We start from the raw sequence: 24,269 nt of genomic DNA, 5'->3' as shown, positions 1-24,269 counted from the left end.
TCTTAGGTAAGGACAAATAACGAAGTAATCACCAAGGTCTGGAATACACTCAGTTCTTCTGGAATCGGAGTTTCCACTCTGAGTTCGGAGAGACTGTGAGAGCAAAAAGAAGGAATGCTGTCTGGACAACATGCATCTCTCTCTCTGGATATAGGAGGATGTGGTGTAGGAAGGAATACCACGTAGTATTGGAGGAGCAGAGTGGCACAGTGGAAGCGTGCTGGGCCCCTACCTCAGCGTTTGATAGCTCGAAACCGTCCTCTGCCAGCTGTTTAATTCCTGAACTTGGGTTAAAAACTTGAGGCGGCTTGTAAAAAGTGGGAAAGGACCAGGATTCTAAAAAGTGGGGAAGACTGGGATCAGAACCCAGGTCCTCTGACTCCCATACCTGTGCTTTTTCCATTAGGCCACATTACTTCGCTTTAGACTGTGAGCCCTGGTGGATTGTGTCTGACCCAGTTAGGTTGTATCTACCCCGGGACTTCAAATAGTGCTTGACACATAGTAAGCGCTTAAACACCATTTTTTTTAAAAAAGAGCTAACATACCTCACCCCGTCCCTTAGCTTAAAATCTGGGCATCTTTGTCATTTAGAAAATCTCGAACCACGATTAAAGTGTCACAAACAGCAGTAGTTGGGAGTGGGGTCTTGTTTTTCAGGATGCTTTCTGCTAGGGCATTAGTTCAGATGATAGAAAGACACATTTGCTGTGAGGTTGGTTTGAGGTCAAGGAGCTTAAAGAGAGCTGCAAAATTCCTGAGACATTTTCTAGACATTTTGCCTATTCTAGACTAAGCATAAGTGTGGGGAAGCCAAGAACGGCCCTGAGCAGGTGCAACATTTCGCCATAATTCAAGACTTCAATAGCCACTTCCAGCGCCATTTGGGCTTCAGAGTGAGTAAACCCCAGCCACTGGGCCCATTCTCCCCACCTCCAGCCTAACCCCGGAGCTGAAAATATTCCAACTGCCTCCTGACTATGGAGACAGCAGCTGGAGGGGAGAAGGGGCAACGGGATCCACCTCTGAGGGCTATAAATGTATCAATGGCTACCACAACAGCTGGTAGGCACCCAGAAACAGAGAGAGAGAGAGAGAGAGGAAGAGGGCAGGGGAGGTGAGCCACAGAGAGGAAAGCTTGAAGAAGAAGGGGGTGATGCTCGGAAGGAGAAACAGATGAAGGGAATGAGCAGAGAAGGCTGGTGACATACAGCAACTGTAGCATTAAGCTTCTAGTTAAGATGATAAAAGTCCAGGCTGTGGAAGAGGCAAGCTGATGGAGACATTTTACAGATTTTTTTTGCCCTCCCCACTCCCCTTCTTCCAGTTGTGATGCTGTTCGGATCTGTATGTACAGTACTTTCCTCCCTTTAGCTTGGCATTTGTGAGCAAATGTCTTCCACTTGAAGACTGCATATAGTCTAACAGCAGTCTTTCCCTCACCCCAAGTTTTTTCCCAGTAGTTAATTGGCGGTTGAAGTCAAAAGACCTAGATGCATCTGCCCAGTTCGCCCTCACTGCAAGGGTTGCATCTGTGCAGGGTCCTGCATTAAGGAAAGCTGGCATTGTTTTGCTCCCTCCATGCCCAAGGCCAAACACGTGGGCATGAACACAGCCCTTCCTTAATAATAATAAAAATGATGGTATTCTTTAAGCACTTACTATGTGCCAGGTACTGTACTAAGTGCTGGGGTAGATACAAGATAATCAGGTTGGACACAGTCCATGTCCCACATGCGGCTCATCATCATCATCAATCGTATTTATTGAGCGCTTACTATGTGCAGAGCACTGTACTAAGTACTTGGGAAGTACAAATTGGCAACATATAGAGACAGTCCCTACCCAACAGTGGGCTCACAGTCTAAAAGGGCTCATGATCTTAATCATTTTACAGATGAGGTAACTGAGGCCCAGAGAGGTTAAGTGACTTACCCAAGGTAGGTCACGCAACAGACAAGTGGCAGAACTGGAATTAGAACCCACGATCTTCCGACTTGCAGACCTGTAATATATGCTTCCTGTTTAGGAGTCTGGGGGAAAGGAATAACCACAACTTGATGGTGAAGACAGAAGTATTTATTTGCATCAGATGGTTATCTTGGGCAGGAACACCCTTAGCAGTGTTCCTTAAAATTACAGAGCTTCCAAGTGAGGGTGGGACGAGGGAAAGAGTAAACTGAACCAAGCACGGAAAACCTCAAAAAACACTTCGAGGTTTGAACAGCACAAGCCAATCAATCTGCTGATGTCGCCGACAGGCCAACCCTAACAATGTGGTAGCGAGGCCTTCTAAGAACAGGAGACTTAAATGGGAGGGTGAGTTCACATCAGCCTTAACAAGATTTGCAAGCAAAAAGCAGATAGTCAGAGGGGCCTCTGCATGGTGAGGACTGAGCCCACCCCCTGCCAATTTAAGTATGAACTGAGATATTTGGTCCAATCTGAGTTGTTGGATCGCTCTTGACCAATGGGCCGCTGCAGGAAATTAGCGAACTGAGTGTTTCCCTCCTCTTTTCAATTTGGGTCAGGCGGTCACTAGGCCTCCCTTAAAGAAAGGTTCTTTCTCTTTCGCAACCCACAGTTCATTCATTGTAGTTAATATGCAGATCAAAATTACTTTAAATGTGGATCGGGACGTAAATGCAGAGTTAAATTGATCTCAGCAGTACAACGATCTCTTGCAGTAAGAATTTAAGGCAGATTTGGGGCTCCAGGGCAACTCATCATCCTTCCTCACCCCAAGACACTTTAGCAGCACCTACTGCACTGAATCAGGACAAAAATGGGATATTCCCCTGGGGTAATGGAGAGTGTAACCCACCCCAGAGGCATGGCAGGCTTTTTTTTTCCCAGTAAAGAGCGAGGAAAACAAAGTTTTGAGACAGGGCATCACCCTCAGGCACAGGATGTGGGCAGAATCCACCGGACACGTACAACGAAGCAGGTGAGGCAAGAAGGGAGGGGATTAATGGAGATCATTTCCTCGAAAGTCTGGCAATGAGGTCCTTCCACTCGGCCCTCTTCTGGGTGATGTAAGCAGGAGTGAGGTGCTGCAGCCCCGACTCTGGCTGGGCCCTAAACATTCGCTGACACAGGGCCTCTGTGTTGCAGATCACGTACATCCCACAGTCATAGCTGTTTTGCTGAGCGGGCGTCTTCTCTTCCACAAAGACAATTTTATCTTCTCTTTTGCCCAAGAAGGCCTCGAGTTTCCCCGCTACCTGCCTGGCATGGACAGAGTTGCTTCTGCTATGGGAGTCATAGTGGGAAAAGCCATTCTTTTCCTGCTCGTAAACCAACAGGCTCCAGTGGGTTCCCCCGGCTGCCTGGCTGGAGTTATCGTTGATAGGCAGGAACACTACCTGCTTTTGGGGCAGGTTCAGGGGCTCAAGGAATAAGGCCACCTCCTCTGGGCAGCTGGTGCACTTGATAAACTGAGTCACCTCGGGGCTGATGAAGCAGACTTGCTCTGAACAGTCGACGAACTGGCCGCTGGCAAAGTACTCAAAGGCAAACCCGATAATATGGTCATTGAGCCAATTGGGCGGGTCCAATAGCCTTACATCTGACTGCCTTAATAAACTGTCCATGTAACTCAAGACAACAGGGTCCATCCTGGGCAGCGGGGGTCCACCTGGGAACTCTAAAACCTGCAGCAAAGGGTAGAGAACACAGTGTTGACAAAAGGAACCATCCGTACCTTTTTCCCAACTTGAGGGCAACTAGTTTGAACGACTAGAAACATTTTCTTCTTTGAATCAAATGAAAAGTGACAAATCTTTGTTTTTCCTTATAGAGTAGGGATCAATTAAAAGGTCAGATTATTATTTACCAAATAAAAGTAGTATTTATTGTGTACTTGGCAATGTATCAGGCATGGTGGCCCGGGGATGATGATTTCCTTGCATTCCCCCCCCCACCCCCCCCACCAAAAAAAAAGAGTTTGGTAAGAGTGACCTCGCTAACTGTGCATGAAAATGGCAAGTGGAGGACTCAGGGAACATGATTCATTTCATTGCTGACCTTTAAGGAGTGTAAAGATAAAGTATTCCTCCCTTTCCATCCCCTAAATGGAAACTGCCAGTGTAGTCAAGGATAGAAATGTAGATAGATTGTGGGAGTAAGAATTCTAGTACTAGTTCTGGGGAAAATCCTCTAACCACTCTTTGCCTCAGTTTTCCATCTGTAAAATAAGCATCTTAAAAGGATATTGAAAAGACTTTATAATTGTCTCCTGGGCATCTCTAGACTGTAAGCTCATTATCAGCAGAGAACGTGTCTGCTAATTCTGTTGTATTGTACTCACCCAAGCACTTAGTACAGTCCTAGTACAAGTCCTCTGAACATAATAAGCTCTCAGTAAATATCACTGATGCAGACACTGTAATTTTAAAATGCTTTATAATAACTTTTGCTCAATATTTCTTACAGGATCCTATCATAGTTATTCTCAGCTTTCAGAAACTGAACGATCAAGAATTCAGGGCTGGGTACTATACCCGATGGGGGCTCAGTAAGTACTACTAGTATGAGTATTACTAGCTCCGCTGCTTGTCAGTTGTGTGACCTTGGGCAACTCAACATCTCTGTGCCTCTGTTCCCTCATCTGTAAAATGGGGATGAAGACTGTGAGCCCCACGTGGGACAACCTGATTACCTTGTATCTACCCCAGCGCTTGGAACAGTGCTCGGCACACAGTAAGCGCTTAACAAATACCATCATTATTACTATTCGTTCTAGTATTAGTATACACAACATATTAATGGCAAGGTTTCCAGGATGCTGCTCAAACATTCATTCATTCAGTTGCATTTATTGAGCGTTTACTGTGTGCAAACACTGTACTAAGCACTTGCAGGAGTACAGTATAACAATAAACAGACACATTCCCCGCCCACAATGAACCAGTCACAAAGTCTGATTCCAAATGCCTCCAACTAGAGAGCTGCAAAGCTGCTGTTGTAGTAAGAATAAATTGTGGGGTCTGTAGGCAGCGCCTGGTACTGTGGTGCCTCCCCCCTTCACTGCGGAGGGGAGGTGCCCCCTTAGCATGAGACAGGAAGAAACACGTCTTTCTAACCAAAGAACACCAGAAAGGTCATCCAATCAATGGTATATGTTGAGTACACACTCTGTACTAAGCGCTTCACAAGAAGTAGGCATGATTCCCGTCCTCAAGGAGTTTTCAATCTAGCGGGGGAGTCAGAGGCTAACACCAAGTGCTTAGTACAGTGTTCTGCATGAAGTAACCACCTCAATAGCTACGACTGATTGATCAATTACAGGTCGGAGGAAGCATGGTTGTGACTGGCCAGCCCGAGGACAGCCCCGACGGGAGAGGTGAGGACTCTGCAGACTCTGCCCTCCCAACAGTAGGGTTCAGCTGCTAGTCTTGCTTTTACTGCTTTTATATTTTTCATATTTTTATTTATTATATTATATTAACACATCAATATAATATATAATATATTATATTACATATAATATAATATATAATATATAATATAATATATTATATTATATAATACAATATATTAATGTATTATATTTTTATTTTTATATTTTTTAATATATTTTATATATTATATATAATATATAATATATTATAATATATAATATATTTTATATATTTATTTATAGTCTTGCTTTTATATTTTACAGAATTTGACTGCCTTTCTTTCCCGGTGGGCTTGCAGTCCCCGAACATTTCAGATCAGGAGTCCTCTTTGGTCACGGATCATGCCTGAATCAATAGTCTTGTACTTTTCTCCAGTGCTTTGCATAACGTAAGCACTTTATAGCAGTCACAACAACAATACTAATACTATAAAAGAACTCTGATCTAATTGGAGTGGTCTCCCCTGTCAATGTCACTATTTGTTGTGTGTGACACCAATTTCCCCTAGTTCCTCGGAAGATGCTTTAGAAATGTTTCAATCTTAAAATTCCCAATCTTGCTATGAAAAAACCCCCCAAAAAACCAAAACATCTACCCAGAATCACAGTTCTGCTTTATCTAACGAATTGCAATAGTCCACCGCAGTCTGCCTTTTCCTATCCCTGAGGTGGTGAAGGTGGAGTCATCTTTTCGGAAAGATAAAAAGAGGTTTGATTCTCTCCTTATCTGACTTCATGGGAATTCTTGCATTGGGTCAGATAGGGAGTCAATGGGCCCCAGCGTTTTATCTTTGGCATGGGGAAGGGTGGTGCCAGAAGGATACCTGCTCCAAAAGTAGTTTGTCTTCCAACCCCAGGGGGACAACATGAAGGCTGAATGCACGTGGGGTGAATGCACGCAAAAAAAATTTGGAAAGTTTTATCGACAGAGCCTCCTGAGCTCTTTGCTGTTAAATGAAGTAGGCTGACCTAAATTGATGTTATATTTACCAAGTCTACATGATGACCTTTCTTACACTGCGTTCTGATTTCAGTTTAATCCCATCAAGTAAAAAAGGATTTGATTGCTGAGACCCTAGCCTCTTGCATAAGGGAAAAATCTTTCCCAACAGAAAGGATTCTTCTAGAAAGCAAAGCCCAGAGAAAGGTCTGATATTTTCAATTTTATGGGGTAATTTAAAATTTGATGGACTTTCTGTCCCAGTGTGCCTGTAATTCCCAAACAGAAAGGATTCTTCTAGAAGACAAAACCAGGGAAGGTTCGATATTTTCAATTTTAATGGGGTAATTAAAAATATGACAGCCGTAGCCACCTTGATCATTTGTTGCCACAGACGATGAACAAAAGTAAAAGCTTTCAGGTTTTGGAAGTAAAGTGATTAGATGTCCTTAATAATAATAATAATAATAATGGCATTTATTAAGCACTTACTATGTGCAAAGCACTGTTCTAAGCACTGGGGAGGTTAAAAGGTGATCAGGTTGCCCCACAGGGGGCTCACAGTCTTCATCCCCATTTTACAGATGAGGGAACTGAGGCACGGAGAAGTTAAGTGATTTGCCCAAAGTCACACAGCTGACAATTGGTGGAGTTGGGACTTGAACCCATGACCTCTGACTCCAAAGCCTGTGCTCTTTCCACTGAGCCACGCTGTTTCTCTTGTCCTTCTGTGATGACAGTCACGTTTTCAGGCTGTTCCTTCCTGTTACTGTTGACTGTTGAATGAGACCTCACCCTTTGCCAATACATTTTGAAATCCTGTCATTCTGTTGGGTACAAGGCTCAGAAAAGTCATAATGATTCTAAATTGTTAACAAGACAGTACCGGGGCAAAGGAGTAGGGCTTTCACTTCAACCGCACACTCCCAAGTGCCTAGTTCAAGCATTCCCTACCCATGGAGGTGCTCAATCGGTGCCTCTGCTGAAGATCATCATCATCATCATCAATCGTATTTATTGAGCGCTTACTATGTGCAGAGCACTGTACTAAGCGCTTGGGAAGTACAAGTTGGCAGCATGAAAGATTCAATCATAAAAGGTGGCCAAAACATTCTTGAAACCTAAAAAACCGAACTACTTCTAGAAGATCAAGATTAGGATTGGAGAAGCAGCATGGCCTAGTGGAGAGAGCATGAGCCCAGGGGTCAGAAGGACCTGGGTTCCAATCCCTGCTCTGCCACGTGCGCTGTATAATCTTGGGGAAGTCACTGCACTTCTCTGTGCCTCGGTGACCTCATCTGTAAAATGGGGATTAAGACTGAGAGCCCCATGTGGGACATGGAAAGTGTCCAACCTGATTAGCTTGGAATTACCCCAGGACTAAATACAGTGCCTGGCACATAGTAAGTGCTTAAATACCATTTAAAAAAAAAAGACTGAAGTGCTACTAATGAGAGGCTGAGACTGCAGTTTTATCTAATGATCTCCAAATGCCTTTTAAAATTTTAACTCGATATTTGGGAAGTGGAAATTTGTATTACCTGTTATACAGGTGAAGAAACTGAGGCACAAAGTTGAAAATTGGCCCATCCATCTCTGCATCAAACAGAAATTCCTTACCACTGGCCTTAAAGCACTCTATCACGGGGCCCCCCCTCCTACTCCTACTGCAACCCAGCACATTCACTGCGCTCCTCTGATGCCAACCTACTCACTGTACCTCAATCTCAACTATCCTGCCACCAACTCTTTGCCCATAACTTGCCTCTGGCCTGGAACTCCAACAGACCATCAGTCTCCCCACCTTAAAAGCCTTATTCATTCATTCATTTATTCATTCAATTGTATTTATTGAGGGCTTACGGTGTGCAGAACACTGTACTACGCACTTAGAAAGTACAAACTGGCAACTGGCTCACAGTCTTACATCTCCTCCAAGAGGCATTTCACAACTAAGTCCTCATATCCTCTCCCCCATCTCCCCTCTGCCTTGTCAGTGCACTTGGATTTATACTCTTACTTAATTCACCCCACCCTCAGTCCCACAGCATTTATGTACATAACCGTAACTTATTTTAATGTCTGTCTCCCTCTCTAAACTGTTAAGCTCCTTCGATCAAATCGAATTTATTGAGTGCTTACTGTATGGAGAGCACTGTATGAAACACTTGGGAGAGTATAACAGGAGACATTCGCTGCCCACAACAAGCTGATGGTCTAGAGGGGGAGACAGACATTAACATAAATAAATTACAGATGTGTACATAAGTGCTGTGGGACTGAGGGTGGAGGGTGCATGAAGGGAGCAAATCTGGATGATGCAGAAGGGAGTGGGAGAAAAGAAAATGAGGGCTAGTCATGGAAGGCCTCTTGGAGGAAGTGTGTCTTCAATAAGACTTTGAAGGCAGGACAGTAATTGTCTGCCGGTTATGAAGAGGGGTGTGGGTTCCAGGCCAGAAGCAGGACGTGGGCAAGAAGTCAGTGGCGGCTTGCATAACTCCTCATGGGCAGGACACATGTCTACCAACTGTGTTGTACCGTATTTCCCCAAGCACTTAGTACAGTGCTCTGCACACAATAAGTGCTCAATAAGTATGATTGATTGAGGAGCGTTAGTAAGGAGTAAGAAGTACAGGGGTAAGATTCACTTCACTTCAACACTTCAACATCTCTCCATCACCTCGCCCCCTCCTACCTCACCTCCCTTCTTTCCTTCTACAGCCCAGCCCGCACCCTCTGCTCCTCTGCCACTAACCTCCTCACTGTGCCTCGTTCTCGCCTGTCCCGCCGTCGACCCCCGGCCCACGTCCTCCCCCTGGCCTGGTATGCCCTCCCTCCGCACATCTGCCAAGCTTGCTCTCTTCCTCCCTTCAAAGCCCTACTGAGAGCTCACCTCCTCCAGGAGGCCTTCCCAGACTGAGCCCCCTCCTTCGTCTCCCCCTCCTCCCCCTCCCCATCCCCCCGCCTTACCTCCTTCCCCTCCCCACAGCACCTGTATATATGTTTGTACATATTTATTACTCTATTTATTTTACTTGTACATATTTACTATTCTATTTATTTTATTTTGTTAATATGTTTTGTTTTGTTGTCTGTCTCCCCCTTCTAGACCGTGAGCCCGCTGTTGGGTAGGGACCGTCTCTATATGTTGCCAACTTGTACTTCCCAAGCGCTTAGTACAGTGTTCTGCACACAGTAAGCGCTCAATAAATATGATTGAATGAATGAATGAACATAATGTAACACACTGGGAAGATCAATATTTAGCACTGTCTTAATATTGTTAAATACTATTATTTTGTATATACTTATAAGAATCAGCATGGCCTAGTGGAAAGAGCATGGGCCTGAGGGTCAGAGGGCCTGGGTTCTAATCCTGGCTCTGCCACTTGTCTGCTGCATGACCTTGGGCAAATCACTCAACTTCTCTGTGCCTCACTTTCCTCATCCTGGGGATAGCAATAATTACGGTATTAGTTAAGTGCTTACTATGTGCCAGGTACTGTACTAAGTGCAGTCTCAATCCCCATTTTACAGATGAGGTAACTGAGGCCCAGAGAAGGGAAGTGACTTGCCCAAGGTCACACAGCAGTCATGTGGCAGAGCCCCGTGCCCTCTGACACCCAGGCCTGTGCTCTTACCTCTAGGCCACAACTTTTCCACTCAGGATGGGTATAGGCCATTTGGGCACAGAACATGTCTTCCAATGCTGTTATATTCTATTCTCCCAAGTACTTAATACAGTGTCCTACCCACAGTGAGCACTTGGTAAATATGATTGATTAGTTATCTATCCCCGTCACACCCACATATGCCGACCAGAGATGCCTGGGTGGAAGCTCCAAGGTACTGTCCATTCATAAAGTTCAATTTCCCAAGTTTTGTCCCTAAGGAATTCCCATCCCGGGAGGGGTCATCTTTAAGGAAAGCTAGCTACTTCCCTTGAACCTGAACCTCAGATCAAAGCCCACCTTATACTCCCTTGCTCCTCCTGCACCATTGCCACTAACCTCACTAGTGTGGAATATTATTAGTCTTATGGTATTTATTCAACACTTCCTACGTGCCAAGGACTGACCTTCTGACTCCCAAGCCTACGCTCTATCTACTATGCCACTCTGCTTCTCAACAAACCCTACTCCGGCCCATCTAGGCTGTGAGCTCCGTGATAGGCAGGGGCTGTGTACAAACTGATAACCTTCCATCCACCACCGGCACTTGGTCCTTGTCCTTGGCTCTTAGTGAGCACTTACCAAATACCGTAATTAATTAATAATATGAATTCGTAGGTTGGGAGAAAAGTACTAGAACAGTCAGTAGCTGGGTACTCAGGTTTCCAAGGTCTGACATAGGTAAAACCATTTTAGTAAAAAGGAAAAAGGACTACAGACATCTAGCTTGTCAGCTGTGGGTATTCCTCTCTGATCTTCCTTCATTGGAATATTCCCGCTGTCAATTCCTAGGGAGAACTAAATCCAACAGAAAATTTTCAGTCATTAGATCTTCTGAACTGGCAAGATGAAGCTTGCATTCTGTACATTGCTCACATATCCGACAGAGCAGGGAAGCTTGTGCTGTTAGTTTTTAAAAAAAAAAACACCATAAAACAAGCCAGAAATCTCCCCTTCGGATTAGATATTCCATTTCTACCATCCATTTTCAATGTTATTTCCAAAAACGCCTGTAGGACTACACAGTGATCTACTGGAGATGCAACCCAGCTCAAATGCATGACCCTCTTCAAAGAGTAACTACTGGGAGTGATTGCTTATCAAATAACTTATAGTATTTTTTTCAAAATAGACTTCCCTTCAAAATTCAGGAAATTCTATGTATAAGTTATTAAAAAGAAAACCCTCCCACCAACCTAAATCTTAATAACCTAGTAAATGCGGACAGGCTAGGCATAATTATAGTAATAATAATAATAATAATAATAATAATGGTATTTGTTAAGTGCTTACTATGTGCCAAGCACTGTTCTAAGCGCTTTCAAATCGGTAAATGAACAGCTCCATAGAAGAGACTTCCTTATACATCTGAATACACTGCAGTTGATGCAACTTCTCATGCAAGCTTTCTTTGGGGGAAGTGAATGGATACGGCACTTGGGCATTGATTTGGGGAAGGCAGATGTTGGCCTACTCCATCATCATCCTCAATCGTATTTATTGAGCGCTTACTGTGTGCAGAGCACTGTACTAAGCGCTTGGGAAGTACAAATTGGCAACATATAGAGACAGTCCCTACCCAACAGTGGGCTCACAGTCTAAAAGGGGGAGACAAAACCAAACATACTAACAAAATAAAATAAATAGAATAGATATGTACAAGCAAAATAAATAGAGTAATAAATACGTACAAACATATATACATATATACAGGTGCTGTGGGGAAGGGAAGGAGGTAAGATGGGTGGAGAGGGGGACGAGGGGGAGAGGAAGGAAGGGGCTCAGTCTGGGAAGGCCTCCTGGAGGAGGTCTACTGGCACAAAGGGGATCCTGGGTAAGTAAGGGGGAGGAAAAGAGATTTAAATGGAATTAGAATTATTATTATTACTATTAAGTGCCGTCACATCGTTTCCGATTCATAGCGACTCCATGGATATACTTTCTCCAGAACGTTCTGTCCTTTGCCTTAATCCGTAACCTTTCTAATGGTTTTTCCGTTATCGTTGTTATGGTCTCTATCCATCTAGCTGCCAGTCTGCCTCTTTCATGTTTTCCCTGGGACTTTTCCTAGCATTAGTGTCTTCTCCAGAGAATTAGTCCTCCTGGTTATGTGTCCAAAATACGCTAATTTAAGTCGAGTCACCTGGCCTTCCAAAGATCAATTTGCTCCAAAATCCATTTGTTTGATTTTTGGGCAGTCCGTGGTATTTGCAAAAGCCTTCTCCAACACCTCATTTTAAAAGAATCGATGTTCTTTCTATCCTGTTTTTTCACTGTCCAGCTGTCGGATCCATACATTGTCACTGGAAACACCATAAAGTTGACAATTTCAAACAGCCGTGCCTGTGAAGCTCTGGTGGTTTGGTGATTTGGAAAGCTCTAGGAGAGCCTGCGTGGATAAAAGCACATTGTTTTGGGCCGGCTGCTAGTCCCCATTCCTGCTGGTTGGTCCCACAGTAGCCTGCTGATGAAGCCAAAAAGGGAGACATGTTCCTTCTCTTTGTACTATCCATGCTGAAATGGTACCTTCCTTCTATACTGATACATGCCAGAGAAATGCAGTGATACACATTAATTTTATAAAAGCAATTTCAGTATATTCCAGTGACACGAAAATACCACCTTAAAGGATGTTAGCAAGTAAGCAATTTGCAATCCTTACAAACAATGACCTAATATGCAAAAGACCAGCGTACATCTGTTGCAGTAATTTTATTTTAATTAAACATTTCCTTCAGAGATTAAGCCCTACATGCCAGAGTTAAAAAACAGGCATGTGGAACAATGACGCCTATTTCTCTACCCCAGATGAGTGAATCTGCATTTTAGGAATCACCCTATTACACGCTAGTTACACACGAAAGAAAATATGGCTTAATTTCTTATCAACATAAATTCATTAATTTTCACAGCTATACAAGATGTTGGAGTTTTTGAATGGTAAGACAGATGTAGAAGGGTGAAGCTAGCCATTTACTACTTAGTGCAGGAGCTGCTATTTTAAAGCAATTTACTACCATGTGATGATGGGGCCTGTCCGCCTCCTGAAAAAGTGTACGTTTTCTGGAGGAGGAGGGCAGGCTTCTGGAACCTTCTGGCCTTACACTTGGATTTTCTCCATTTACCACTTGAGGGTAAAACTGCCCAGGGTAACACGGCAAGTCAGAAACGGCCCAGAAAAGAACTTTAATTCCAGGACACCATTCCAACTTTGAGGACTCAAGCACTATTTGGAATGACATTTTGTTTCTCATACTAAAAACAACCTGAAAAACTGGAAGTAAAAAGCAATTTTTCCTTCTACCCATATCTGCATTTTTCTAATTCTTTGGATGAACATCTGTAACTAAGCAATATTAATCATGGTGCATTTTCAATCAATCGGTGCTATCCACAGCACACTTTGTGTTGGCGAGTACTGTTGGAAAAAAAAAACAAGGGATGCAGAAGAGAATAGGCATGCTTAATGAATTTTGTTGGAAACGACTTTCCACATCTGGCTCACGCAAAAAGATTTTTAAGGTCTTGGAAAGATGCAGAACTACTGGGAGAAAGCATGAAGGGGTGAAAATCATCCATATTTGGAAACCATTTGAAAAACTAAAATTTCAGGGGTGGTTTTAGAACAAGAGCTCCACTGTTCACTGGAAAGAGCCGTGCTCTGGAAATCAGGGGATAGGAATAACAATAATAATGATTGTCTTTATTAAGCCCTTATGTTCCAAGAACTGTACTGAGCACTAGGATAGACAGAAGATAAATAAGGGCAAACAATAAGGGGGCCCGTTCCAATTTATTTTAAACACTGGACTAAATAGTATGGTTTGCTTAAATTTCAGAGATTTTTGGTGATGACTACTCAACCTCTTTGGCAATCTATGCCACTGTTTTGTCGATTAGAGCTGGTCTGGACATACTAGGTACAGATCACCACGAGATTAACTCTAGGCCTGACGCAGACTGCTTCTACCTCTCAAACTCCTCCTCCACTGCCCCCGCAACGTCCCCCACTTCCCACTTTTTAATCAATCAATCAGTGGTATTTATTGAGCCCTTACTGGGTGCAGAGCTCTGGGCAAAGACGTGATCTCTGCCAACAAGGAGCTTTCAAAACTACTTTTTTTATCTGAACAGACTTGTGCAACGTTGGTAATTTAGCCTCAGTTACGGTATTTATTAAGTGCTTACTGTGTATCAAGCACTGGGCCCAGATCATCAAATTGGACGCATTCCCCGTCTCCCACGGAGCTCTCAATCTAAGAGGTCTTGGGAACCTCGGTTTACAAATAACGTGAGGCACAGTAGCCGGCCTGGCCAAATTCATCGCGCCCCATCCTTGATTTCTGGAGGCAAGGAAGTCCTTCCTAACATCTAAACGACACCTGTCCTGCTTAAAGTTTAGGGCAGTGCTCTGCGCACAGGAAGCACTCAATAAATACAATTGATTGACAACAGAGTTGGAGGATAGGCAAGGGCATTACTTCTGTAAATAAGTAGAGATGGCAGCTGCAAAGTTACTGCACGATTGTTCTAGAGAAGCACCATGGCCTAGTGGAAAGAGCACGGGCTCGGGAGTCAGAGGACCTGGGTTCTAATGTCAGCACTGGCACGTGTCTGCTGTGACCTTGGGCAAATCATTTCTCTGTGCCTCAACTACCTCATCTGTAAAATGGGGATTGAATCCTACTCCCCCCTGCTTAGGCTTTGAGCCCCATGTGGGGCAGGGTTTGCGTCCAACCTGATTAACTTGTGTCTACCCCAGAGCTTAGAACAGTGCTTGGCATACAGTAAGCACTGAACAGTACCATTATTATTACTGTTTTCTCAGCTGCCCCTTTCAGATCCCTACTTTGTGCCTGGCTCAGGCCTATTATTCTATTTATTTTACTTGTACATATTTATTCTATTTATTTTATTTTGTTAATATGTTTGGTTTTGTTCTCTGTCTCCCCCTTCTAGACTGTGAGCCCACTGTTGGGTAGGGACCGCCTCTATATGTTGCCAACTTGTACTTCCCAAGCGCTTAGTACAGTGCTCTGCACACAGTAAGCGCTCAATAAATACAATTGATTGATTGATTGATTGATTTACCAAGCCTTTGACTACATGGGCAACATGGCTCATTGTAATCTCGCACGCGCTTAGTCATCAATCGTATTTATTGAGCGCTTACTATGTGCAGAGCACTGTACTAAGCGCTTGGGAAGTACAAATTGGCAACATATAGAGACAGTCCCTACCCAACAGTGGGCTAGTGCTTACTGCACACAGTAAACACTCAAAAAGTATGATTGAATGAAAAAGTCATCTTCCGCCTGGCCCTCATTCATTCATTCATTCAATCGTATTTATTGCGCACTTACTGTGTGCAGAGCACTGTACTAAGCGCTTGGGAAGTACAAGTTGGCGACATATAGAGACGGTCCCTACCCAACAACAGGCTCACAGTCTAGAAGGGGGAGACAGACAACAAAACAAAACATGTGGTCAGGTGTCAAGTCATCAGGATAAATAGAAGTAAAGCTAGATGGACACCATTGCTCTGCACATAGTAAGCGCTCAATAAATACGATTGATGATTGATGATCATTGACAAAATAAAAAGAATAGTAAATATGTACAAGTAAAATAGAGTAATAAATCTGTACAAGCATAAACACAGGTGCTGTGCGGGGAAGGAGGTAGGGCGGGGGGGATGAGGAGGGGAAGAAGAAAAGGGGGCTCAGTGTGGGAAGGCCTCCTGGAGGAGGTGATCTCTCAGTAGGGCTTTGAAAGGAGGAAGCTTGGAGGATGTGGGGAGGGAGGGCATTCCAGACCAGGGGAAGGACGTGGGCCGGGGTTCGACGGTGGGACAGGCTTTTAGACTGTGAGCCCACTGTTGGGTAGGGACTGTCTCTATGTGATGCCAATTTATACTTCCCAAGCGCTTAGTACAGTGCTCTGCACATAGTAAGCGCTCAATAAATACGATTGATTGATTGATTGATTGAGAACGAGGCACGGTGAGGAGGCTAGCGGCAGAGGAGTGGAGGGTGCGAACTGGGCTGTAGAAGGAGGGAAGGGAGATGAGGTAGGAGGGGGCGAGGTGATGGACAGCCTTGAAGCCAAACGTGAAGCCTCAATAAACGCTGAGTTAAAAAGTGGCCAGTATCGCTCTCCTTTGAACAGGTCAAGTGGACAGCCCAAAAAACCAAAGCTGTGGGAGGTTCGCCTTTTCCCCCTTAACCAGTTTTATTTTTAATAGTATTTGTCAACACTTAATCTGTGCCAAGCTCTGTACGAAGCGCTGGGGTAGAAGCCCGGTGTGGGCAGGGATTGTCTCTCTGTATTACTGAATTGTACTTTCCAAGCGCGTAGTATAGTGCTCTGCACACAGTAAGCACTCCATAAATACGACGGAATGAATGAATACAAGCTAATCAAGTTGGACGCAGTCCCCGTCTCACCTGGGGCTCACAGTCTTAATCCCCATTTTACAGATGAGGGGACGGAGGCACAGAGAAGCGAAACGACTTGTCCGGGGTCTCCCAGCAGACAAGTGGGGTGGGCGGGATTGGAACCCAGGTCCTTCCGACTCCCAGGGCGGTGCTCCGTCCACCGGGCCGCGCTCGTCCCGGGGGTTCAAAGGAGAAATGAAACAACATGGAGAAGTCGCGTGGCTCAGTGAAAAGAGCCCGGGCTAGAGAGTCAGAGGTCGTGGGTTCTAATCCTGACTCCGCCACTTGTCAGCTGTGTGACTAAGGGTAAGTCACTTCACTTCTCTGGACCGAGGTTCCTTCATCCGTAAAATGGGGATGAAGACTATGGGCCCCACGCGGGACAACCTGATGACCTTGTATCCCCCCCAGCGCTTAGAATAGTGCTCGGCACATAGTAAGCGCTTAACAAATACCATTTTTATTACTATTATTGTCCAGGGTCTCCCAGCAGACAAGTGGGGGAGGCAGGAGTGGAACCCACGGGCTCCGTCCACCAGGCCACGCTGGTCCCGGGGGTTCGGAGGCACAGAGAAGTAAAACGACTTGTCCAAGGTCTCCCAGCAGACAAGTGGGGGAGCAGGATTAGAACCCAGGTCCTTACGACTGCCAGGGGGTCCGGGGAGGTGAGGCGAGCCCCTCTGCCTCCTCTAGTGCCCTGGGGGGCCACCCTGGGATGGGGGCGGAGGGCAGGACCGGACCAGGCCTTTCAGGCAAGAAAAAGGTCATGGGTTCTAATCCCTACTCTGCCACTTGCCTGTTGTTCACTTCTCTGGGCCTCAGTTCCCTCATCTGTAAAATGGGGATGACGACTGTGAGCCCCACGGGGGACAACCTGATCACCTTGGATCTGCCCCAGCGCTTGGCACGCTGTAGGCACTTAACAAATGCCATCACCAGAGAAGCAGCGTGGCTCAGTGGCAAGAGCACGGGCTTTGGAGTCGGAGGTCATGGGTTCAAGTCCCGGCTCCGCCACCTGTCAGCTGTGTGACTCTGGGCAAGTCACTTAACTTCTCTGTGCCTCCGTTCCCTCATCTGTAAAATGGGAATTCAGACTGTGAGCCCCCAGTGGGACAACCTGATCACCTTGTAACCTCCCCAGTGCTTAGCACAGTGCTTTGCATCCCCTCTCCATCCCCCATCTTACCTCCTTCCCTTCCCCACAGCACCTGTATATTTGTTTGTACATATTTATTACTCTATTTATTTATTTATTTTACTTGTACTTATCTATTCTATTTATTTTATTTTGTTAGTATGTTTGGTTTTGTTTTCTGTCTCCCCCTTTTAGACTGTGAGCCCACTGTTGGGTAGGGACTGTCTCTATAAGTTGCCAACTTGTACTTCCCAAGTGCTTAGTACAGTGCTCTGCACACAGTATGCGCTCAATAAATACAATTGATTGATTCTCTGTGCCTCCGTTCCCTCATCTGTAAAATGGGAATTCAGACTGTGACAGTGGGACAGCGTGGCTCAGTGGAAAGAGCCCGGGCTTTGGAGTCAGAGGTCATGGGTTCGAATCCCGACTCCGCCACATGTCTGCTGTGTGACCTTGGGCAAGTCACTTAACTTCTCTGGGCCTCAGTTCCCTCATCTGTAAAATGGGGATAAAGACTCTGAGCCCCATGTGGGACAACTTGATCACCTTGTTTCCCCCCAGCGCTTAGAACAGTGCTCTGCACATAGTAAGCGCTTAATAAATGCCATTATTATTAACCTGATCACCTTGTAACCTCCCCAGTGCTTTGGCACATAGTCAGCGCTTAATAAACACCATCACTATTATTATTATTGTTATTATCTTCCCTTTTAGACGGCGAGGCCCGTGGCTGGAGTAGGGACTGTCTCTATCGGTTGGTGGAGTTGTACTTTGCCAAGCGCTTAGCACAGTGCTGGGCACACGGTGGGCGCTCAATAAATACGATTGATTGATTGATGGAATGATTCTCTGTGCCTCCGTTCCCTCATCTGTAAAATGGGAATTCAGACTGTGACAGTGGGACAGCGTGGCTCAGTGGAAAGAGCACGGGCTTTGGAGCCAGAGGTCATGGGTTCGAATCCCAACTCCGCCACATGTCTGCTATGTGACCTTGGGCAAGTCACTTCACTTCTCTGGGCCTCAGTTCCCTCATCTGTAAAATGGGGATAAGGCCTGTGAGCCCCATGTGGGACAACTTGATCACCTTGTTTCCCCCCAGCGCTTAGAACAGTGCTCTGCACATAGTAAGCGCTTAATAAATGCCATCATTATTAATCTGATCACCATGTAACCTCCCCAGTGCTTTGGCACATAGTAAGCGCTTAATAAATGCCATCATCATTAACCTGATCACCTTGTAACCTCCCCAGTGCTTTGGCACATAGTAAGCGCTTAATAAACGCCATCACTATTATTATTATTATTATTGTCTTCCCTTTTAGACAGTGAGGCCCGTGGCTGGAGTAGGGACTGTCTCTATCGGTTGCAGAGTTGTACTTTCGAAGTGCTTAGCACAGTGCTGGGCACACAGTAAACGGTCAATCATCATCATCATCAATCGTATTTATTGAGCGCTTACTGTGTGCAGAGCACTGGACTAAGCGCTTGGGAAGTACAAATTGGCAACATATAGAGACAGTCCCTACCCAACAGTGGGCTCACAGTCTAAAATCAATCAATCAGTCAATCCGATGGATTGATTCTCTGTGCCTCCGTTCCCTCATCTGCAAAATGGGAATTCAGACTGTGCCAGTGGGACAACCTGATCCCCTTGTAACCTCCCCAGTGCTTTGGAACATAGTAAGCGCTTAATAAACGCCATCACTATTATTATTATCTTACCTTTTAGACGGCGAGGCCCGTGGCTGGAGTAGGGACTGTCTCTGTCGGTTGGCAGAGTTGGACTTCCCAAGCACTTAGCACAGTGCTGGGCACACAGTAAGCGCTCAATAAATACGACTGATGGATTGATTCTCTGTGCCTCCGTTCCCTCATCTGTAAAATGGGAATTCAGACTGTGACAGTGGGACAACCTGATCCCCTTGTAACCTACCCAGTGCTTTGGCACGTAGTAAGCGCTTAATAAACGCCATCACTATTATTATTATTATTATCTTCCCTTTTAGACGGCAAGGCCCGTTGCAGGAGTAGGGATTGTCTCTATCGGTTGCGGAGTTGTAATTTTGAAGCGCTTAGCACAGTGCTGGGCACACAGTAAGCGCTCAATCATCATCATCAATCGTATTTATTGAGCGCTTCCTGTGTGCAGAGCACTGTACTAAGCGCTTGGGAAGTACAAACTGGCAACATACAGAGACAGTCCCTACCCAACAGTGGGTTCACAGTCTAAAATCAATCAATCCGATGGATTGATTCTCTGTGCCTCCGTTCCCTCATCTGTAAAATGGGAATTCAGACTGTGACAGTGGGACAACCTGATCCCTTTGTAACCTCCCCAGGGCTTTGGCACATAGTAAGCGCTTAATAAACGCCATCACTATCATTATTATTATTATTATCTTCCCTTTTAGACGGCGAGGCCCGTGGCTGGAGTAGGGACTGTCTCTGTCGGTTGGCGGAGTTGGACTTTCGAAGCGCTTAGCACAGTGCTGGGCACACGGTGGGCGCTCAATAAATACGACTGATTGATTGATTCTCTGTGCCTCCGCTCCCTCATCTGTAAAATGGGAATTCAGACTGTGACAGTGGGACAACCTGATCCCCTTGTAACCTCCCCAGTGCTTTGGCACATAGTAAGCGCTTAATAAACACCATCACTATCATTATTATTATTATTATCTTCCCCTTTAGACGGCGAGGCCCGTGGCTGGAGTAGGGACTGTCTCAGTTGGTGGAGTTGTAATTTCCAAGCGCTTAGCACAGTGCTGGGCACACAGTAAGTGCTCAATAAATACGATTGATTGATTGATTCTCTGTGCCTCCGTTCCCTCATCTGCAAAATGGGAATTCAGACTGTGCCAGTGGGACAACCTGATCCCCTTGTAACCTCCCCAGTGCTTTGGCACACAGTAAGCGCTTAATAAACGCCATCCCTATTACTATTATCATTATCTTCCCTTTTAGACGGCGAGGCCCGTGGCTGGAGTAGGGACTGTCGTTGTCGGTTGCGGAGTTCATCCTCATCATCAATCGTATTTATTGAGCGCTTACCGTGTGCAGAGCACTGTACTAAGCGCTTGGGAAGTACAAGTTGGCAACATCTAGAGACGGTCCCTACCCAACAGTGGGCTCACAGTCTAAAAGGGGGGAGACAGAGAACAAAACCAAACATACTCACAAAATAAAATAAATAGAACAGAGATGGACAAGCAAAATAAATAGAGTAATAAAGATGTACATACATATATACAGGTGCTGTGGGGAAGGGAAGGAGGTAAGATGGGGGGATGGAGAGGGGGACGAGGGGGAGAGGAAGGAAGGGGCTCAGTCTGGGAAGGCCTCCTGGAGGAGGTGAGCTCTCAGCAGGGCCTTGAAGGGAGGAAGAGAGCTAGCTTGGCGGAGGGGCAGAGGGAGTTGTACTTTCGAAGCGCTCAGCACAGTGCTGGGCGCTCAATAAGTACCCAATCAATCGTATTTATTGGGCGCTTACTATGTGCAGAGCACTGTACTAAGCGCTTATCCACTGTTGGGTAGGGACTGTCTCTATGTGTTGCCAATTTGTCCTTCCCAAGCGCTCAGTCCAGTGCTCTGCACATAGTCAGCGCTCAATAAATATGATTGATTGATTGATTGATTGATTGATTGACCGATGATTGACCTCCTTACCTGGTCCAGGCCCCCCGGGGGGACGCGGCGCAGCATCAGCTCCCGGCCTTCCCCTAGCGACCGCTGCCGGGGCGGGCCGTAAAGCCGGCGGTTTGCGACGGCGCCGGTCGCCCCGGTAACCGCGCGCGCGGGGTGGGGGGGGGGCGCCGCTCGGGCGCCGTCCAATGAGCGGGCGGGAGTCACGTGAGACGAGGGTGGGGGGAGGGCGTCGGGCGCGCGCCGGGCGGGGGCGCGCGCGCGCGCGAGCCCGCGTTGTAGCAGGGCGCGGGGGATGCGCCGCCGTCCGCGCCGGGAGCGCGCTGCGCGGGGGGACCGCGCCTTGCTCCGGGCCCCGGCGGAGGACCGGGAGGGGGGGGGCCGCGCTAAGGAGGAGGAGGAGGAGGAGGAGGAGGAGGAAGGGGGGACTGCGGCGAACCGCCGGTAAGGACCGCCCCCCCCCCGCGCCTAAACCGGGAGCCCACTGCGGGTAGGGACCGCGGCCCAATTGCACTCGCCCGTCCTGGGCCCCGCACGCGGCGGTCGGTAAGTGCGACTGCACGAGGAGGAGGAGGAGCGGGGGGGGGGCCTGCTCAATCAATCAATCAATCAATCATCAGCAATCGCATTGATTGAGCGCTTACTGCGCGCGGAGCGCTGCACTGAGCGCTTGGGATGGGCAGATTGGCAACGTATAGAGGCAGTCAGTCGTGTTTATTGAGCGCTTACTGCGCGCGGAGCGCCGGACTAAGCGCTTGGGATGGGCAGATTGGCAACCTATAGAGACAGTCAATCAATCAAGCAAGCGTATTGATTGAGCGCTTACTGTGTGCGGAGCACTGGACTAAGCGCTTGGGAAGGACAAACTGGCAACGTATAGAGGCAATCAGTCGCTTTTATTGAGCGCTTACTGTGTGCAGAGCACTGGACTAAGCGCTTGGGAAGGACAGATTGGCAACGTATAGAGACAGTCAATCGTATTTATTGAGCGCTTACTGTGTGCGGAGCACTGGACTAAGCCTTGGGAAGGACAGATTGGCAACATATAGAGACAGTCAATCAATCAATTGTATTTATTGAGCGCTTACTGTGTGCGGAGCACTGGACTAAGCGCTTGGGATGGGCAGATTGGCAACCTATAGAGACAGTCAATCCATCAGTCAGTCGTATTTATTGAGCGCTTACTGTGTGCGGAGCACTGGACTAAGCGCTTGGGAAGGACAGATTGGCAACCTATACAGTCAATCAATCGTATTTATTGAGCGATTACTGTGCGCAGAGCACTGGACTAAGCGCTTGGGAAGGACAGATTGGCAACCTATACAGTCAATCAATCGTATTTATTGAGCGATTACTGTGCGCAGAGCACTGGACTAAGCGCTTGGGAAGGACAGATTGGCAACCTATACAGTCAATCAATCAATCGTATTTATTGAGCGCTTACTGCGCGCGGAGCGCCGGACTAAGCGCTTGGGATGGGCAGATTGGCAACCTATAGAGACAGTCAATCAATCAATCGTATTTAGTGAGCGATTCCTGTGTGCAGAGCACTGGACTAAGCGTTTGGGAATGAATCAATCAATCGATCGTATTTATTGAGCGCTCACTGCGCGCGGAGCGCCGGACTAAGCGCTTGGGAAGGACAGATTGGCAACCTATAGAGACAGTCAATCAATCAATCAGTTGTATTTAGTGAGCAATTACTGTGTGCAGAGCACTGGACTGAGTGCTTGGGAAGGACAAACGGGCAACGTATAGAGGCAATCAGTCGTTTTTATTGAGCGCTTACTGTGTGCGGAGCACTGGACTAAGCGCTTGGGAAGGACAAACGGGCAACGTATAGAGGCAATCAGTCGTATTTATTGAGCGCTTACTGTGCGCGGAGCACTGGACTATGCGGTTCGGAAGGACAGATTAGCAACCTATAGAGACAGTCAATCAATCAAGCAAGCGTATTGATTGAGCGCTTACTGCGTGCGGAGCACTGGACTAAGCGCTTGGGATGGGCAGATTGGCAACGTATAGAGACAGTCAATCCATCAATCAAGCGTATTTATTGAGCGCTTACTGTGTGCGGAGCGCTGGACTAAGCGCTTGGGATGGGCAGATTGGCAACCTATAGAGACAGTCAATCAATCAAGCAAGCGTATTTAGTGAGCGCTTACTGCGTGCGGAGCGCCGGACTAAGCGCTTGGGAAGGACAAATTGGCAATATATAGAGACAGTCAATCAAGCAATCAATCGTATTTATTGAGCGCTTACTGTGTGCGGAGCGCTGGACTAAGCGCTTGGGAAGGACAGATTGGCAACCTATACAGTCAATCAATCGTATTTATTGAGCGCTTACTGTGCGCGGAGCACTGGACTAAGCGCTTGGGAAGGACAAATTGGCGACGTATAGAGACAGTCAATCAATCAGTCAGTCGTATTTATTGAGCAGTTACTGTGTGCGGAGCACTGGACTAAGCGCTTGGGAAGGACAAATTGGCAACGTATAGAGACAGTCAATCAGTCAATCGTATTTATTGAGCGCTTACTGTGTGCAGAGCACTGGACTAAGCGCTTGGGATGGGCAGATTGGCAACCTATAGAGACAGTCAATCAATCAAGCAAGCGTATTTATTGAGCGCTTACTGCGTGCGGAGCACTGGACTAAGCGCTTGGGAAGGACAAATTGGCAACCTATAGACACAATCAATCGTATTTATTGAGCGATTACTGTGCGCAGAGCACTGGACTAAGCGCTTGGGAAGGACAGATTGGCAACCTATACAGTCAATCAATCGTATTTATTGAGCGCTTACTGCGTGCGGAGCGCTGGACTAAGCGCTTGGGAAGGACAGATTGGCAACCTATAGAGACAGTCAATCAATCAAGCGTATTTATTGAGCGCTTACTGTGTGCGGAGCACTGGACTAAGCGCTTGGGAAGGACAAACTGGCAACGTATAGAGGCAATCAGTCGTTTTTATTGAGCGCTTACTGTGTGCAGAGCACTGGACTAAGCGCTTGGGAAGGACAAACGGGCAACGTATAGAGGC

The 24,269-nt window shown here is 46.4% G+C and overlaps 2 protein-coding genes and 1 long non-coding RNA gene across 8 annotated transcripts in view; 2 read left to right on the top strand and 1 right to left on the bottom strand.

Moving 5' to 3' along the window:
• Positions 1–2,063: 2,063 nt before the first annotated feature.
• Positions 2,064–21,313, bottom strand: SENP8 (SUMO peptidase family member, NEDD8 specific). The gene is made up of 2 exons (XM_038746502.1): positions 21,254–21,313; positions 2,064–3,653 (listed from the first exon to the last, which is right to left on the bottom strand). The coding sequence occupies exons 1-2, from the start codon at positions 21,287–21,289 to the stop codon at positions 2,979–2,981; spliced, it is 711 nt and encodes a 236-aa protein (XP_038602430.1). The 5' UTR covers positions 21,290–21,313; the 3' UTR covers positions 2,064–2,978.
• Positions 5,300–6,122, top strand: LOC119928337. Its single transcript, XR_005451072.1, has 2 exons — positions 5,300–5,344; positions 5,666–6,122. It is a non-coding gene; the product is annotated as an uncharacterized LOC119928337 (long non-coding RNA).
• A 402-nt stretch (positions 21,314–21,715) lies between the features above and the next one.
• The window catches only part of MYO9A (myosin IXA), a 322,627-nt gene continuing 320,073 nt past the window's right edge, over positions 21,716–24,269 (top strand). For all 6 annotated transcript variants that reach the window (XM_038746410.1, XM_038746411.1, XM_038746413.1 and 3 more), the window contains exon 1: positions 21,716–21,775. The gene's annotated coding sequence lies outside the window, so the exon portion shown is untranslated. The remainder of the gene's footprint in view (positions 21,776–24,269) is intronic.

The sequence above is a fragment of the Tachyglossus aculeatus genome, chromosome 5 (assembly GCF_015852505.1).
Source record: "Tachyglossus aculeatus isolate mTacAcu1 chromosome 5, mTacAcu1.pri, whole genome shotgun sequence".
NCBI classification, from domain to species: Eukaryota; Metazoa; Chordata; class Mammalia; order Monotremata; family Tachyglossidae; genus Tachyglossus; species Tachyglossus aculeatus.
Note: the sequence above shows the minus strand (reverse complement) of the source record. Positions and strands in the feature narration are given on the sequence as shown.